Source organism: Plasmodium sp. gorilla clade G2 (genome assembly GCF_900097015.1).
Source record: "Plasmodium sp. gorilla clade G2 genome assembly, chromosome: 13".
In the NCBI taxonomy this organism is placed as follows: Eukaryota; Apicomplexa; class Aconoidasida; order Haemosporida; family Plasmodiidae; genus Plasmodium; species Plasmodium adleri (nom. inval.).
In genome coordinates, this window is record NC_041705.1 from 2,225,926 (window position 1) to 2,247,770 (window position 21,845).

At 17.1% G+C, this 21,845-nt stretch overlaps 3 protein-coding genes across 3 annotated transcripts; 2 read left to right on the forward strand and 1 right to left on the reverse strand.

Moving 5' to 3' along the window:
• Positions 1-594: 594 nt before the first annotated feature.
• On the reverse strand, positions 595-2,321 carry PADL01_1358400 (CUGBP Elav-like family member 1; the record flags this gene model as incomplete). Its single annotated transcript, XM_028684153.1, has 2 exons — positions 595-1,031; positions 1,223-2,321. The coding sequence occupies 2 exons, from the start codon at positions 2,319-2,321 to the stop codon at positions 595-597; spliced, it is 1,536 nt and encodes a 511-aa protein (XP_028540259.1).
• Positions 2,322-5,537: 3,216 nt separating this feature from the next.
• Positions 5,538-6,380, forward strand: PADL01_1358500 (conserved Plasmodium protein, unknown function; the record flags this gene model as incomplete). Its single annotated transcript, XM_028684154.1, has 1 exon — positions 5,538-6,380. One exon carries the CDS (start codon positions 5,538-5,540, stop codon positions 6,378-6,380), a length of 843 nt encoding a protein of 280 aa, XP_028540260.1.
• A 7,398-nt stretch (positions 6,381-13,778) lies between these two features.
• PADL01_1358600 (conserved Plasmodium protein, unknown function) lies at positions 13,779-19,847 on the forward strand (the record flags this gene model as incomplete). The annotated part of the gene is made up of 1 exon (XM_028684155.1): positions 13,779-19,847. The coding sequence occupies one exon, from the start codon at positions 13,779-13,781 to the stop codon at positions 19,845-19,847; it is 6,069 nt and encodes a 2,022-aa protein (XP_028540261.1).
• Positions 19,848-21,845: the final 1,998 nt, after the last annotated feature.

Here is a 21,845-nt window from a genome sequence, read left to right on the forward strand (position 1 = left end):
CAATATTTCAATAATACATTATATATATATATATATATATATAACCAAATTAGGTTCTTTCAAAAATATAATAAACTCATTTTCATGGGAATATAAACTTACCGCATCTTCAATATCACTTGCTTTAATCTAGGACTAAGGAATAAACAAAATTTATATAAAATAAATTTATATTATATAAGGCTATTATAAAATGTTTTTTTTTGTTTTTATGTATATGACAAAAGGGACAATTTTATTATTCCATATTTTTGTACATTTTAATATTTATAATTAATTACTTTTATATTTTTTATAAATACGATACATTCATAAATCCACACATAATGTCCTAAATATATGTATTTGGTTAAATCTTAAAAATTTGGATATTTTTATTTAATATTTATTTTTTTTTTGATTTTTTTTTTTTTTTTTTTTTTTTTTTTTTTTTTTTGGTGGGCAAATATATGAATATTTAAATTGAAAAATGTAAATTAAAAATTAAATATATATTTAAATTTAATTATAAATTAGTATATTCATATATATATATATATATATATATATGTATATATGTTACTGTATTATATTGATTAATTTTTTTTTTTTTTCTTAATAAGGTCCACATCTATAAGAATTACTATTTGAATAGAAAAAATTTTGTGCTTGTGGATTTTGATGATATGCAAGATTGGGTTGCATAGAAGCTGGTTGTGCTGGTATAGCTTTTTGCATTCTTGGAATTTGTTGAAAAGAATTGACACCGTTTTGATTAACATATTTTTTCATTTCATCTTCCTCACCTTTTTTTACTGTTACTTTTAATTTTTTATTTAATGCCATAAATCCGTTCATTTGAGAAATAGCAGCTGCTGCACTTTCTAAACTATCATATGATACAAATGCAAAACCTCTATTCCTACCTGTATTTTTTTCTGTCGCTATCCTTGCTGAAAGTAATTCACCAAATGGTGAAAAGGCTTGAATTAAATCGGTTTGTTGCCATTCGTTGGGAACATGGAAAATAAATAAATTAGCACCAGGCGGGCCTAAAAATATATGATATTAAAAAGAAAAATGTATGGGCATAATTATACAATTTAAGGTCTAATGCTTAGATAATAAGCAAAAGGCATAAATAAATATAATTATATATAAGTATATATAAATATATATACATATATATATATATATATATATATGTACATATGTTATTTTATATATATATATTTTTTTTTACCTGACGATTCAGATAAATTGTGCATATTTGCCGAATTGTTCATAAATAACGTTTCGAATTCTTTTGGCATTTCCCATTGTGTTGTGTTTGTTTGTTCGTTATAATAATACGGTCTACCTTCTCCTGAATAATATTCTTTCCAAGGTCCAACTTGACGTGGATAATTATTATTTACAGAAAAGTTATTACCAAAATTAATATTGTTTGGAGAACTTATACTTGGTTGTGGTGCCATGGCATGTGGTGGATTTTGCATGGGTTGTAATGTTAATGGTATTTGTGGTTGTTTAGAAGATTTCGGCTCTGCAAATCTCACTTCGATTGGTCTAGTACATCCTTCTAAAGTTTTTTTTCCATTTAATGATTTGATAGCATATAATGCTTGTTCTTTATATGAGAATTTAACAAATGAACATCCTTTACCTAGACCAGTTGAATTATCTTTCATAATAAAAACTTCTTCAACTGTACCATATGGTGCGAACATCTCTTTAATATTATCTTCTGTAATATTTTTTGGAAGAGAACCAATAAATAATTTTGCTTGATCAACCCCTGATTCTATATTTTGTGGAAATCCTAATTTGTTAAGTTCTCCTGATGCATATTTTACTTGTAATGATCCTAATTGTGCATCTAAGGTTTTTTGATTATTTAATAATCTTATAGCATTATCAGCTTCTGAAATAGAAGCCATTTTTACAAATGCACTAGATTTATGTACGTTAGTTATTTTATCTCTTATAATTACTACTTCATTAACTATACCATATTCTTCAAATATAGGACGTAACTGATCTTCTTCAATATTTTTTGGTACTCTTCCTATAAATAATTTTATAGGTACAGGAGGTGCTGGATTACATGGGAAATCATGATTACCATAATCTATTGTATTTTCATCTTTATCTGATGAACTTTTCGTATTATTATTATTTTCTTGTTTTCCCTTTGAACTTTTTACATTTTCATCTCCTTCAATATCTTCTTTACTGTAATCATTTACTTCTGATGTATTTTCATTTTTATCCTGATTATAATTTGCAGTATTGGCATCAGAAGAATTATCGTTAATATCTATATTCTCATGATCATCCATATTTTAATATCTAGCTTTTTTTTTTTTTTTTTGTAAAATTATAAATTTTTAAGTGTATACAAAAATACGCACCTGTTATTATAAAAATGTATATATATAATATGGTATTTATATGTACATATATATATATATATATATATATATATATAGTTGTATACCAAGGATGCTATATTTTATTATTATTTTGATTGTTTATATTAGTATTTGTATTTGGTTTTGATTTTGGTTTTCTTTTCTTCTACTTTTTATTTTTTCTTCTTTTTTTTTTTTTTTTTTTTTTTGTCTGTTTTATTTTTACTTTTTTAATTATTCATAAATAAAAAAAAAAAATTACAAAACTTTATTGAAAGAGTGTAATAATATATCTACATATGTGGATATACATATATATATATAATTAATACTATATATATCTTTTCTTTTTTTTTATTTACTTTTCTTTAAAAATCATCTTAATGTCGAACTTATTAATATAATATGAATATGTTTAATACATAATGAAAATATATATGTTTTGTATTAAAATAAAAAATAAATGAATAATGAATAAAGAAAAAGGTACATATATAATGAATAAATAACTAAATATACATAAATATTATATAAAAATATTTTATATGTTTATTATATATATACAATTCATTTTTATTCATTTTAATAAGTAGAATTTTTATATAATTTTACGTTTCATATAACTTAATATTATATACATATGAAATAAATTAAAAGTTAATTCTAATATTATAAATATAAATATACATATATATATAATAATATAATAATAATTTGGAATATATATATTTATAAGGATATTATTTAAAATAACTTAAAAAGGAATAAAAAGAAAAAAATTATATATAATCTTATATATATTAATATATATAATTATGAACTTTTAAAAAATGTATTTTTATTTTAAAATGTTTTTATATTTATTCATTATTCTATTATTTAATCTTATTACTTTCTTTCTTTTTATTTAATAATTTTTTATAATATTTTTTTGTTCCTATTTTTTTTTTTTTTTTTAAATATAAAATATATATATGTAAATATAAATAAATTATATATGAAATAAATATATATATATATATATATATATTTTAATTTTGTTCCTATTTTTATTTCACCCTTATTGTATATTTTTATATTATATATATTATATATATATTTTTAAAAATTCATATTGATATATACATAATAATAAATATATATAAAATAAACATATATAAATATATTTAATTTTTTTATATACATACAATTTATATAATATATATATATATATATATAATAATTTAAAATATAAGTCATATAAGGGTAAATAGAAAGTAATGCATGTGAAAATATATATTTATAATATATAATATTATATGGAAAAAATTAAGTAAATATATTTGAATATATAAATAGTTCAATATAATATATAATTTATATTTTAAATCAATATATATATTATTCATAATAAAAAAAATATATATAAATAATAAAATATTTTAAATATATAAAAAATTTTTTTGTATCATAAAATTAATATATACTTATTTTAAATAAGAAAAAAAAAGAAAATCAAAGTAAATTCCCAAATAATTTTTTATATATTAAAAGAAAGAATTTGATAAATATTCAATTTTTTTACAATTATATTATATATATATATATATATATATATATATATTTGCGTTGTACAATTAATTTTGGCTTTCCTTTTATTTATAATATTATATATATGTATTATAAATAACTATGAACATTTTATTCTCACCTTAAAAAATTATTTTTATAAGAGCTATGTTTTTAATAAATATATTTTAATTTATTATATATATAATATATATATTATCACTCTGAAGATTTTTTTTTTGTATGTATCCACCATTCAATCATTTTATTATATTACAGTAATTATAAATACAAAAAGGAAAGAAGAAAAAAAAAAAAAAAAAAAAACATTTTTGTTTGTTAGTGATTTAAAATATAATATGATTATATAAAATATATCAGTATATTTTCACGATTTGTTTTTCTTATTTTTTTCTTTTTGTATATAATATATATATACATACATATTTCAACATATTTCTTAATATAAATATATAGATTTGTTCTTATATTTGATGTTTTTTTATTTTTCTTAAAGGAATATAGAAAATTTCTTTATTAGTAAAAAACATGTGTTCTATAACATCATTATTTTTATTTGACACATGTTATAAAATGAATCATTATAAAAAGGAAATATATATGAGACATCATATAATAAGAAAAAAAAAAAAAAAAAAAGAAGGATTACCATAAGGTGTATTCAAATATTATTCATTTATATATTATTCTTATGTTTATATATTTATAAAGGTTCCAACTTTATTTTATTTTCTTCTCAAATATATATATATATATATATATATATATATTTTATTTATCTTTTCCAACGTTTAAGAATAAAACAAATATCTGGTATAATGTCTTAATATTATAAAAATAATTATTAATAAAATAAAATATATTCTTATTTTCAATACAAAAAAATTTATTGAAAGTTTTTTACTTAAATAGAGTTAAAAAGAATTTATATTTTAATAAAATTAAAAATTTGGAAAACATATAAAAAAGAAAAAAAAGAAAAAAAAAAAAGAAATATTATGTATAAATTTATATTACGTAATTATTGTAAACAGAAAAAAAAAAAAAATAAAAATTTTTACATATATTTTTCATTTGTTTTACACAACATTATATATAAGAAAAACAAAAGAATATACATATGTATATATATATATATATATATATATATATATATATTATTTAATCTTTTATTTGTTGTTAGACAAAGGATAGGGAAATGTAAAAAAAAAAAAAAAATTAAAATAAAAAATATATATATGAATATATATTTATATAAATATATATGAAATTTTTTTTTTTTTTTTTGAATAATTAGCCATATACCATGAAAAGGTTTTATGATCATGCTATTATTTTAATGTTATCTTTATATATACATATATGTTATACATCCTTGTAATAGTTACTTTCGTTATGACTAATATAAGGAATATTTTGTTCAGTTAAAAAAAAGGGTAGACGGAGAAATCCTTTTTTTCTACACTTTTATCTTATTACATATAAATATATATATATATATATATGTTGATTAATTTTATGTTTTTGTTTATACTTTTCTTTTCAGTTTTTTTTTTTTTTTTTTTTTTTTTTATTATGAATTTCGTAAAAACATATTATAAAAATTGCATGGATGCATGTACACCTGCCAAATATTCTATAGACCAAAACGAAATAAACCTAGCTGATATATCTACACGATTAAATCTAAAAATATTTGACTTTTATAATACCACGCCGAGTGATATAAGTATGATAGATCTTTATGAAAATAAATTATTGAATAATGGAAATGATCATGAGAATCTTGAAGTTCATAAAAAGGGGATGAAGCAAAAAAAGAAAAATAAGACAATGTTGACAAAAAAGAAAAAGAAAAGAAAGAATGATTGTACACATCTGGATAACTTAAAAATTATGGATAACGTTTTTCTTACACATGTCAATGAAACATGTAATTTTAATAAAAAAAATCACAGAAATAATCAAACTAGTAATGATAAAGAGAATAAAGAATATTATAAAAAAAAGGGTGATATTTATATAGAAAATGCCTTTACAAATATTTTATCAAATAAAATATATGATAAAACCATAAATATACCTTATAAGGATTATAACAAAAAGAAAGAAAAAAGTATAAATAAATGTAATACTTTATTAAAAGAACCAATAAGGGATGAAAAAATGATATCTCATAAATATAAACAGGAAGATAAAATAAAAGAGGGGAAAAAAAAGGGAAGGAAGAAAAAAATTTCAAATAAAAAGTTAAGAAAAAAAAATGAACCAAAAATGTTACATGAAAATATTAATGTTTTAAAAAAAGGAACAAATAATTCCTATCATGATACATATGCTTTGAATTCTCCAAATGCAAATATTATACCTTCATCAAAAATATATATACCTAGAATTAATTTATCCAGATTTAATTAGGATATTAATATAGGAACAATATTTAAAAATATAATGGAGAAATATATTTTTTTATTGCCCTTATATATATATATATATATGATAAACATTAATGAATATATAAAAAAACAAAAAAAACAACATAGAAAAATATGAATATAATACCATATTGTTTATAATGGTATATATGGAAGACATAATAAATATAACAAATTTAAATAATAATATATACATAAATACATTATATGTAAGATTTTTTTTTTTCGGCGTATTAGCATATGTGGTTGTTTATTCAGATATTTGCTAACATAAGACAAAAAGGAAAAGAAATAACATAAAATTTTTTAAATACCCAAAATACATATATATATATATATATATATATAACATTTTAATAGGGGATTTTTTTTTTTATTTATCTTATATACATTAACTTATATTCGAAAATAACACACATGATGGAAATAAATATATATATATATATATATATGTATAGACATATAAGGAAAGATGTATTATTTTAAGTAAAAAAATTATTGAAAAAATATAAAATATTAAATGGTGTTATGCATTATACTTTTAATTTTTTATTTACAATTTTGGTTTAACGTACATATGTTAAGGAAAATCAGTTCAAGACAGAATAATTTATTAATCTTATATAAGGATTATTTATTTTTTTTTCTTTTAAATATTTATTTGTATATTAACATGGGGCAAATCTGAAAGGACATAATAAAATTATTTATATATAATATATAAATATAGTATGAATGTCCCATACATTTCTATTATATTTATATAATTAATATATAAATTTATTTTTACATTATATATAATATTGTCTTATTATTATAATTTATAAAAATGTACTTGTGTAGAAAAAATATATATTTAGAAAAATAAAAACATTATTCTTTCAAGAAGTATATACATACATATATATATATATATATATATATATAGATAATATTACAGGTCCAAAAGATTTGAGCTGATTAATAAAACGATATATGACGATGAATCTTATAAGAAACATATTATTATGAGACATCATATTATTATTTTTACCTATGTATGTATATATATATATATATATTTATAACATACATAATATACAATATATAATATAATTTATTATTGCTATATTTTCAGAGCACACTATTTCATATATACGAATACAAGAATTATATTTACATGAAGAATCATGAATTTATAAAACTTCCAAAAAAAAAAAAAAACAAAGATGTATTCTTTACATTTTCTTTTTTTTTTTTTTATAAATATGTTAAACTTGGATATATGATTCGTACTAAATATAAACGTTAAAAAAAAAATAATAGATAAATACAAAATATATTATTATATATATTTTAAAACTTTATCAATTTTATTTAGGATACTAATATAATATTACACATATACCATATATTTTATTATTTTATTTTTTAATTTTTTTTTATTTTTATTTAATAATGCAAAACAGCTATATTTAGTTTATAAACTTTATTTTATAAAAATGGTTTTGTTCTATTTGTGATATATATGTAATATATATATATATATATATTCATTTATATATAAATATATATATATTTTTTGAATATAAGAAAATACGCATGCAATTAATATTATAGAATTATACTTATATGTTTTTTTAATATGCCTACAATTTGATTATACTATATTTAAAAAATATATAACTTACTTTTTCTTTATTTTCATGTGTAATGAAACATTTATAATAATTAGTATTATTATTATATAATATTATTAAGTATTTTATGAATTTGTTTCTTATTTTTTTTTTTTTTTTGTATTTTGTAGTTTCGCATGCATATAATTTTATAATATAAAACCAAAAAATAAAAAACAAGAAATAAATTAAAAAAAAAATATAAATAGAAAATTTACATTCATTAGCATTTTAGAATATTTTTTTATAGTAGTAAAATTAAATAAATACTTTATATTAATATATATAAAATATATACATATATATATAAAATATCCATATAATAATATAAAATATATACATATATATATAAAATATATACATATATATATAAAATATACATATAATATATAAAATATATACATATATATATAAAATATACATATAATATATATATATATGTATTAAAATATATTTTCCATTAAGTAAAAATTATTACTTAAAAGGAAAACATATATTTAATTATAAAAATATATATAAGGTTAATATTTTTTCCATCCTCTATTTTGAACACTTTTTTTAATATATTATATAAATATATATAAAAATATAGTAAAATATTTTTTTTTTCATTTTTAATGAATAATCTATATATATATTTATATATTATGTGTATATATTATTAATATATTATAATATAATAAAAAAATTATATAAGAATTATTTTTATTTTTAATAGTATCATTTTAAATATATAATAAAGAAAATGAAAAAAAAAAAAAAAAAAAAATATATACATATATATAATATATATATAATAGTAATATTTGTTTTATATTATATATATATAATAATTGTTTTACATCTATTGGTTACATAATAATTTTATTATATATCTTTACAAGTTTTATTAATTTTTATATATTAAAATAATTTATGGGTAATTATATTCAAAAAATTTTTTGAACCTTTTCTAGCATTTCAATTTTTATATGCATACATATATAACATAGTACTATATATGCTTATTTTTATTTATAAAAGATTTATATATTGAAGTGTATTTCATTTATTATATTATACATATATATATATATTTATACATAATGTAATATGTTAAATATAATAGTAAAGAATAAGAGAGAGAATAAAAAAAAAAAAAAAAAAAAAAAAAATTAATAAATAAATAAATTAGAAGTAAAATAAAGAAATTACCAAAAAAAAAAAAAAAAAAAACTATTAATAATGTTATTTTCTTTCTTTATAATAATTTCTTTAATTACTCATATATTACGTATATAATTTTATGTATATTTTTAATGTTTTCTTATATATTATAATGTTTTATATATTGTGTGTAACCATTATTTATTATATTTTTATATATATAATAACATAAATTGCTCAAAAAAAAAAAAAAAAAAAAAAAAAAAAAAAAAAAGTAGATTTATCTAATTTAAATAAATATATGTATGTATGTATTATATATAATAAATAAATATATATATATATAATATATAATTATCTATTAATGTTTAATAATATATATTATTTATGTAAACTTTTAATATTTATTATTTTTTTAATATTTTTAAAAAATGTTTATTTTAAATAAAAAAAAAAAAAAAAAATATAAATTATATTTCTAACATATATAATAATTTCCCAAGTGTTTTAAATAAAACTACGTATTATTTTAATATATATTTTTTTTAAGATCCAAAACTTTTTTTTTTTTTTTTTTTTTTTAACATCTAGAAATTTAGATTTTTAATATTTTTAAAATTTGTGTTTTTTTAACATCTGAATTTTTATTTTTTATACGACCTTACATATAAAGATATATATAATAATAATATTAATATTGTATGAACAATTCTTTTAACCTTTAAATGTAATTTTTTTTACAAAAAATTATATATATGTTAAATATATATATATATAATTTTTGAAGAACACCTTTTTTAACTAATTTTTTTTTATTTTTATTCGTATATATAATAATATGCTGACATAAATTGTATATATTTCTATATATATATATATAAATATATATATATGTGTATATATAATTTTATCTTTGTTTATATATATATTATAAGGAGTACATTACTTATAGATATATTATATTTATGCATAAATAGAAAATAATATTTGAGTATATAATAAACTATATGTTTATATAAATAAATACATTAAAAAAATATATATATATATGTATATTTAATAATCTACAAAAAAAGAGAAAAGAAAAAAAACAAGAAACTAATAAACAAGTAAAAGATAGTTATGATTTAATAAATATATATAATACGTGGAGTGCATAGAATATTTTATTATATTTTTTTAATATATATATATATATATAATATACATATGTAAGAAAGAAAAAAGAAAAAATATATAGGTTCTATGTTATATATACATATATATAATATGTTAATCTAAATGTTATGTTTTATATTACATATAAAATATATTTGTATTTTTTTTTTTTTTTTTTTTTTTTTTTTTTTTTTTTGGTTTATATTTTTGTATGCATATATATAATATTATATTTAATTTTTTTTTTTTAAATACAGTACTATAATATATATTTAAACAATTTATATGACTAAAAAAATAAAAGCTTATATATATATATGTATATAATATATTCATTTTATGTGTGTGAAATATGTTAAATATATATTATAACACACGTGTAATGAATATATTATATTTATATATATATAAGTTTTTATGTATATTTTTACCCATAAATATATATATTTTTAATTAAATAAAATAATATACATATATATATATATATATATATATATATGTGTATATACATATTTATGCCTTAAATAAGTATACCCCCATTTTTTTAATATGGTGTGAATATTTTACCTTTATACGCTTGTATATGTATATATACGTATATATACATATAGAAATATATGTATTTATTATATCATATTAAATGCATATATACATAATAGATGTTTCAACTGATTTGGTTATTACTAGATAAATAAATATATATATATATATATATATATATAATATTATTTTTTACATTAATTATCTATATTAGTTAAACGAAATATTATATTATGCTACGTAGATATTTATTACTTATATATGAATTTATATATTTTTAATAAAGATTAATTTCTTATATATATATATATATATTATATACATTTTAAAATATTTGCATCTTTCTTTTTTTTTCTTTTTTTTTTGTTTTATATTTTAAATAATCTTTTGAACATTATTATATAATACGAGAAAGAAGAAAAATAAAAACATAAAAAAGTGTTAAAACGAATATTTTCCTTCTTTGTTTTTTTTAAATATAATTTATTCATTTATATATTATTTTTTTATATATGTTTGTTTATTTTTAATACACATATTATATGTAATAGTAAAAAATATTAAATAGATTATGTTTATGTATGTGTATGCATGCATAAATAATTATATGTAAAATTACATAGGATTAAATATATATGTTGTAGAATATTTACCATTATATAAGATGTGTATTTTGTTATTTTAATGAGTAAAAATAAAAAGAGATAAGGAAAAAAAAAAAAAAAAAAAATCTATATTAATATATATATTTTATTACGTAATAATAATTATATATTAATTATTTTTTTTTTTTTTTTTTTTTTTTTTTTTTTTTTTTTTTTTGTTGTTGTTGCTGTTGTTGTTATACAGTTATTTATGTATAATAAACAAATTTTTAATAATACCTTGTAATTATATATATGTATATCATTTTAATAGAATTTTATATGTTACATAGTTTTTTTAATATTTATATATCCTTGTTATTATTTTAAAATAAAGACCTATACATATAATATATATCCATATACATTCTGTGTAACATACTTCTTTTTTATTTTATAATTATATGAGTTATTACTATATAACATTTTGTTAATATTAGTATTATGAGAATATACATATATTTTTTTATGTTTCTATACATATAAATAGATTTTGTACATTTTTTTTTTTTTTTTTTTATAGTATATATATAAAAAGGTTAATATACATATTATAATAATAGAAAAAAAAAAATATTATATTACATAAATATACATTTAATATATTAATCTATATAAATAAAAAATTTTAAATAGTATGTATCTATGAAATATATATTTATTTGTGCTTATATATTTTACCTTTTTATATTTATTTTAATATTATATTATTTCCATAACATGTATGTGTATTATTTATATAGTTCACTTCTTTTACATATAAAAAAAAATTATCCAAAAACAAAAAAAAAAAAAAAAAACATAAAATTTTTAAATATTATAAACATATATTTACTTGTATACATTGAGTTCTATTTTTTTTTTTAAATAATCGTTTTATTTTTAATTTTACTTTTATTAATATTTTTTACTTATTTTACAATTTTTGTTTACATGTTGTATATATAAAGTTGGAGAATAATATATATATATATATATATTTATATTATTTTGTTAGTTTATATAAATATATTTGATCATTTTCATTAAATATTGAATATATTTATTGATAAATAAATCAAGAATAGACAATTTTTCATATATATATATATATATATATGTTGAATATATTGGTTTTTATTTATTTATTTATTTATTTATTTTATTTTATTTTTTTCTTTATTTATTGTCATAATTTTTATTCATTATTATTTATTTTGTTGTTAGCTATTTATAAATGTGTCTTAATTTGTACATTTATATATATATATATTTCCTGGGTTCTGTTTTTTTTTTTTTTTTTTTTTTAAACATATGATTATAAGACATGTTGTTGTTTTATTTTCATATACTTATAAATAAAGGAATATTAAAAAATAAGAAATAATATAATGTAGAACACATATGTAGTGTTTATATATTCCTGTCTATATAAATTTATATATATATATATATATATTTTATTTACTATGCTTATATACATTTTAATATATTTTTGAATAATTTTTATAATATGATAAATAGAAAATTTGTTATTCTACCATTTAAAATATATGTGTTATATATTTTTTTTTTTTTTTTTTTTTTTTTTTTTTTTATATTATTTTATTTAAATCCTGGCCTTATTTTATTTGTTCTTTTTTTTTATTTTTTATATTTAGTATTCACATTTTAATTTATAATAATAATATATATATATAATGTTCTTAAAATAAAAATGACATAGCTTATATTTTAACCAATTAATTTTACATTTGTATGGAAGTGTTGTATATAATATTTATAGATTTTTTTTTTCTTTTACATTAACATTTCCTAATTTTTTTTTTTTTTTTGTTTCATTTTCTTTTTATGTGAGTTTATATATAGTTGTAAAATTTATGTGACATTTTTATCCATATATATATATATATATATTTAGCTTGTTGGTGTTTGAAGATATTTTACAATACTAATGAATTTTAGTAAGTAAAACAAAGAAACCAAAAATATATATAAAAAATTAATTATTTAAAAAAACAAAAAACCAGAAAAAATATTTTTTTTTAACAAAAGACAAAAAAAAAAAAAAAATATATATATATATAGAATAAATAATGTATATTTTTTTAGAGGCAGACTTAACAGCTAATATAATTTAAAAAAAAAAAAAAAAAAAAAAAAAAATAAAGTATAGATTTATTATATATATATATATATATATATATATAATTTTAGTAATATATAGTTGTATTAAATTTTTTGTTTTTTGTAAAAATGGATGGAAATTATAAAGATGAGGATGCGAAAATAGGGAATTTAGAAAATTATGGTGGAAATAATTTTTTATTAAATAAAATGAATAATATGGATAGTAAAACTAGAACAGTTAATAATGAAATGAAAAATAAGGATGAAGGAAAATTATGTTATGAAAGTTCTAATTTTTCTAATATAATGTATAATAATTATAGAAATATAAACAATGATTTAATAAAAAGTTCTGATAAATTTAATAAGTATGTTAATTTAAATTATAATAATATATTTCATAATAAAAGTGCTGACAACCATAGTATTAATCAAAATTATCAAGTGAATATTAATAATATCAATATAAATAAAAATATGAATAATATTTATAATAATGAATATATATATAATAAAAAGGGTGTTATGAAAAATGATATTATATGTAATAATAATCGGGTAAATAATTGTTATGCTGGATTATATCCTATTGTGAATAATTATAAAGAAGGGGAACGTATTGTGAATTATTCAAATGTACCAGAATATTCTGAACAATATAAAGTGAATAATAATTTTAGTATTGATTCTACTTCATTTTCTGAAAATAATAATTCTTTTAAATGTTCTAGTAATAGTAAAAATAAGAATTCAAATACCAACTTTTTAAATTCAGAGGAAAATAAAACTAACCAAAATAATGCTAATAATACAATGAGTAATGTATTTAATGTGAAACCACATGGTAATTTAAAAGATAAAGTTGATATACATAATGAAAATTATAATAATGAAGAAAATACATCGAGTAATTCTACTGTTCCAACTAGCGAGAATTCATCTAATATTTTTACTACTGATCATCATGTTAATAACAATGAGATGAATATTAATGATGGTGATCTTCTTCTTAGAAATGTGAGTAATGAAAATACGAATGACGTAGTAAAAAAAGGAAAGAAAAAAGAGATTAAGAATGATAATACAAATATCAACAGAGAATGTAATGATAAGGATATTAATAATGTGATGAATAGTAATGAAATTAATCAGGATATTACTTTAGAAACAAGTAGCAATGAGAAAGGAAACAATAGTGCTAAGAAAAATAAGAAAAAGAATAAAAAGAAAAAAAATATTAATAAAAAAGATAACAATGATAATAATGATAATGATGATAATATTAATAATATTGATAATATTGATAATAATAGTAATAAGAATAATATTATTAATAATAAATGCAAGGAAAAGCAAAATAATATGACGAAGAATCCCAATTCTGTAAATAATGCATGCACAAATTTTTGTAGTAGTAATATATACGATGTTAATAATGTAGGACAAAATAATTTAATAAATGAAAAATATGGTACAGATAACAAACTTTTTAATAGTACTTTTTTAAATCATGCTCACAGTAAAAATAGTTATAATAATAAGGACACGTTTAATATGAATGAAAGAAATAATGTTTTAAATTCTAAGAAAGAAAATAATATTGGAAAGGTAACTAATCGTAATAATGAATATATAAATAAAAATCCTAAGAATTGTTCGTTATATAAAAATCAGGAAATAAATTATAATGATAATAATATAAAAGATTATGTAAACACATTGGATTATAAAAAGAATGATTTTAATATATCATCATATATGAACAATATTAATATTAGTAATAATAGTATTAATGAAATGAAAAAAGGTTGTTCAATTATTGATAATAATAACATAGGTAGAAATAATATTGTAAGAAATGAAAACGAAGATAACTATAAAAATTCTAAGAATATAAATGTATTACCAAATAATTTTCATGATCATCATAAAATTTTAATGAAAGACGAAAAAAATATATCTGACAATGTAAATAGAAATAATTGTGATTATGATATTCAATCCAACATTTTAATGGACACAAATATGCTTAATATACAAAAAACGTTAGATTTTACTATTCCAAAAAATTTGAGTGACAACATAAAATCATGCCCAAGTAATATTTCTAATATGAAGAATGATTGGTTTAATAGTAATAATAAATCCGAAGAAATGAATTCAAATGATTATACTTTTAATAATAATTATAAGGGTAATTTGAATTTATCTCGTACTCACGAAAAAGGAAATGCTCATGATATGAAGAATATTAATATACCATTAGAAATATATAATATGAAAAATAATATTAATACGAAACAAAATAATATTGAAATAACTAATGATTATAATTATTATGTGAATAACAATATGAAGAGAAATGTAAGTAATAAAAATACACACATAAAAAATAGTGGTTTGGAAAATATTATGCCACATGTATCTTATAAAAATAATGATAATCATTATCTTCAAATGAATAATCAAGGAAATAATTTTATAACTTCTACTAATAATAAATCATATAACAATTTTGTTTCCAATAATAATAATTCTATGGTATATCATCCTGTTGATTTAAATTTTTTAAATAATAGTAATTCTTTGAAAAATAATTTAAGTCATTTTATTAACATGAATGCAACTCGTAATCCAACACATAAGAATAATAATGAGAAAGAAAAAAATTATTTAATGAAAGATAGTTATAACCATTTTCAGGGTACTAATGAAAATAATAATGAAGAACACATGAGGATAAATAAATGTATGGATAAAGAAATTTTATTTGCTGGTCAAAATATGAGAGAAAAAAATACAATGCTTGAAGAAAATAGTATGATTATAACTAACTCTGATAAAAGAGGATTAAAGAAATATATGAATCATGTGAATGATTTAACTTGTAATAATCTTATGGATAATAATTATATTGCTGAAAATAATCATATGAATTATAAGGATAATTCCAATGCCTATATTTCTTCAAATAAAGATATGTTATATACAAAGGAGGATGAAATGTCAAAAAATATACTTTATAAAAAAGAAATATATGATACTATCCAAAAGGGTCATTATTTTAATGATAAAACAAAAGAAACTGATCAGTTGATAAATTATGGTGATAATATATATACAAATGATGTTAATAATAATGATGGTGGAACAACGACTACTACAGATAATGCTAGCGAAAAGAATGTTATAAATCATAGTAATATATATGAATCTAATTTGAATATTGAAAATAGTGTTAACACAAAGGGTAATAGTAACACAAAGGGTAATAGTAACATAAAGAGTAATAGTAATACAAAAAGTAATAGCAACACAAAAAGTAGTAGCAACACAAAAAGTAGTAGCAACACAAAAAGTAGTAGCAACACAAAAAATAATAACAACACAAAAAGTAATAGCAACACAAAAAATAATAACAACACAAAGAGTAATAGCAACACAAAAATTGCTAATAATAATAATAATAGTAATAGTAAGAATAAGAACAAAAATAAGGATAAACATAACAAAAATAATAATGAGGAAAATAAAGCGAATTCAAAACTCCCAAACAGTAATAATACATTCACTGAAAACACTGAAGGAAGTAACATCAATGATAATAATAATAATCTAATAAACAAAAGCGAAAAAGGTTCAAACAAAAAAAAACAAAATAAGAATGAACAAGCCAAATTGAACAACAATAATAATAAAAAGAATGTAAAAGAAGAAGATAAGATTACAAATAAGTCTAATAATGTGAACCCTATTAGTTGTGATATTAATTGTAGAAAGAATGATGAAAAATATGTAAATGGTTCTAATGGTCTTGAGAATTCAAATGTATTTGAAAATTTCAATGAATTTGATTATAATGAAAATCTAAACAAAATGGTTAATAATGTGGTTCATGAAGATTATAACGTTAATGATTTTAAAGATAATGCTGTTGAATTTAAAAGAGATATATATACACAAAATTGTAATACAGAACCATTAAATTTGTATGATATAAAATTTGGTAATAATAATTATGAAAATGAAATATTATCTAATGAAGGAGCTTCCAAAAATAAAAAATTTATAAAATTTCCATCGTGTAATTTGTTTAACAATAAATTGAATGATTTTATAAATAATTCATTTGGTGATAATAATATATTTCCAGTTAAGGAATATAACACATTTGTTAATTATTCACAAGCGTTTAATAATAAGAAAAATGAAAATAAATATTTTGCAAATTTTGATAATTCTAATGATTTCAATGTTTCTTGGAATGATGAATTAAATAAAAATGTGAATAAGAATATAAATACACATAAAAATAAAACGTTTGATAACGAGCAAGTTTTCAAACCTACAAAGAATAACATAAATAATATTAATATTAATAATAATATTAATAATATAAATAATAACAATAGTAATAATAATGATGAAAGAAATACCACACATAATAATATTAACATGAATCTTAATAAGAATATTAAAAAATCACATAGTTTTAATAATGACAAAAGAGATGAGTTCTATTTGCAGATGGAAAATAATATGTTAGATGAAAATGAAGAAGATTTAAATTTACTTAGTTCAGGGGAAAGAGAAAATAGAATGAATAATTTAATTTTAAATTATAATATTAAGAATAATTTAAAAAATGATTATATTTTAGGAAGTCAAGAATATATAAATGATTTGAAAAATGAATTTCCTACACATTCGAATAGTAGATTTAGAATTTTTAAGGCTAACGATGAAAGTGTTCAAAATGTACAAAATGGACAAAATGGACAAAATGGACAAAATGGACAAAATGGACAAAATGTACAAAATGGACAAAATGGACAAAATGGACAAAATGTACATAATTTACAAAATGTACATAATTTACAAAATCTACATAATTTACAAAATCTACAAAATGTTCAGTACCCATCTGGAAATACTGATACTATACATAGTATCATGTATAGTAATGAAAAAGGAGTATTTAATGCTGATGACGAATATAATGTTTATGAGAGCATGGAAAAGATTGAATCATATATTGGAAATTTAAAAAGGCTTGAGAATGAAAAAACTATTTATGGTATGAATAACACGAACATGAATACGAATGATGATTTTAAGACTTATGGCATGGACAGTAGGAATTTTATGGATAATAATATGAATGATTTAAATAATTTGATGAAGAATGGTTTAGAACATAATAGAATGACTGAACAAGAAAATATATACAACAGTAATAACATTAATGGTACTGAGAATAATATGGATATGATGTTAAATAATGATAATGAAGATTTGGTAGGGTATTCAAATAGATTTAGTGGTGAAAATAATACAAATGAGAAAATAACTGAATTACAAAATATTATTAATAGCTTGAAATTTAAAAATAAACAATTAGAAAAAGAATTAAATGATGTAAAAAATATGCATTTAAAAAAGAAACAATCTATGATATTAAATAGTTTAGGTAGTAAAAATGAAGATATAAATACATATTCTTCTTGTAAAGATGATATGAACAATTCTGATGGTGATGAAGAAAGTGTTGATAATTCGAATAAGTATGTACAAAATATTTTAAATGATAAAGAAAAGTATAATTATGATACAAAAATATCTATACAAAAGTTTCATTTAGCATATACAAATAATTCAATAGGAAAATTAAAAATAGCAGCACAAAGAGATATAAGTGGTTCCTTTATGGGTCCAAAAGGAATACATGTAAAAACTATAAAATCATCATTACATATATCAGTATATAAAAGTGCCAAAGATGTATGGTTTCCAGGTTTTGCTGATAGTCATGTATTTTTATTAAAAGGTAATATATTTGGTATCTTAAGAGCATGCCAATTATTATATCATTATGTAAAATCTAAAATGTCATCATCAAAATGCTGTATATATTTAGTTGCTCCTTTTGAATGTGTGCAAAAATTATTAGCTGATGGATGCAAAAGAATGGCTATTATTAAAGAGGAATGTGGAGCTGATGTACGCTTAGGAAATTTATATGTACAAGTACATGAAGGATTCACAGAAAGGTTAATGGAAATAAGAGGAAATGAAGTTAGTGTTGATTGTGCATTAGAGAAATTAGTTATTTTTATGCAATCCTGTTTTTCCGTGCAATCGTATGATTACGAAATGTTAAAATATCCTTGCCGTTCCGTCTTGAACTTGCAGTGATAATGACAAAAACCAAAAAAAAACAAAAAAACCAAAAAAAACATAAAAAATAAAAATAAAAATATGATAAACAAAACAGCAAAAAGGATTAAAATAAAGTAGACAAAATAAAAAATAAAAAAAAACATCAAAAAATGTGAAAAAAAAAAAAAAAAATCCATATTGTATATTAAATTTTTTTCGAACATTCCTATAACATTTTTTATAGAGAATAACGTGGTTATGTATGTACATTTAGAACTTATTAAAACATTCTGTAGTAATTTATATATATATATATATATATATATATATATATATATATATATATTTCTGTATTTTTATAATATCCTTATTTTTCGTAAGCTCCCTTTAAATATGTATGAATATATTTGGAAGTGAAGGAAATGTGGGAAGAGAAAAAAGTAAAAAAGAAAAAAAGTGAGGTGGGGGAAAAACTAATAAAAATAAAAATAAAAATAAAAATAAAAATAAAAAGATATATAGTTCAATTATTATTTTTTTTGTTTTAAAATTCTATAATTTTCCATTGACATATTATATCCTTATATATATATATAATATATATATATATATATATATGTATATTTTATAAGACAATATATATTTTTATCTTTGATATTTTTTTTTTTTTTTTTTTTTCTCCCATAATATAAAAGGAGGAGAAATAGATATTTTATTTGTTTTATTCTTTTTATATATATTAATTTTTGTCATTGTTATTTTTTTTTATTTTTGTTATTTATTTGTTATATATTTTATAGATTATATTTTTCTGTTTTATTATTCATATATTTTATAATATTTATTTATTTTTATTTGTAAATAGATTAAATAAATAATTTTATTGTTGAATTTTTTTTTGATTTATACATTATTTTGAATTTTATTTATTTTTAAAACTTTTTGTTTTATTTTTATTTTATATTATCATTTTGTTTTTTTTTATTTTATTTTATTTTATTTTTTTTTTTTTGGCGAAAATATTTAAATATGTTTATTATTTTCAAAATGAAAATGACTTCATATGTTAATTATTAATAATATACACATATTATATATATATATATATATATATATATTAATGTGTTGTATTATTTTTGTTTTTTTCATATAATAAGATTTCTTATAATACTCTATAATTTCATAAAAATAAAAAGGTATATTAAATTATCACATAATATGTTACATTTTCATTTCTGTTAATCCACTTTTTAATTAAATGGAAATTTTATTTTATTATGTACGCCTACTAGTCATATTCTAAAAAATGTTGAAAAAAAAAAAAAAAAAAAAAAAAACGTAATATTAATAAACTATTAGAAAATAAAAAGAATGAAATTCTTATATTGTTATTTTGTTTCATTATATTCATTTTTTGTTCTATATTTTGTTCTATATTGTTCCATTTTTTTTATTTTATGATAAAGCTGAGCCATCAATAGATTATTTCTTAATCTTTATGTGGACAACAAAAAATTATACAAATTTAACAGATTTTATGTGTACGCATATGGTCTATCCTTTTGGTTTTTTTTTTTTTTTTTTTTTTTTTTTTTTTTTTCTTATTAATATATTTAATCTTTTAGTGGAAAATAATTTTTTCTAATATTTGAAAAAATGCAAATTAAAATAATATGTTATAATATAATAAAATAAATGTCATGTGTACATACAACCTTTTTAACGTTTTCATAAATATATATTTTTTATGTATAGAATAATATTTTAAATATATATTATATAATGATTTCCATAATTGTCATTTAATTTGCTTATATGTATTTTGTTGTTTTCTTTTCATTTTTTAATATATGACAGATTAAGAGAAAAATTGTTGTGGAGAAAATTTTAAAAGGGGAAAGAGAAAAAAAAAAAATAATAATAAAATAAATAATAAAATAAATAAATAATAAAATAAATAAATAAATAAATAAATAAATAATAAAATAAATAAATAACGATTAAGTAATTGAAATGAATAGAATTATTACACAT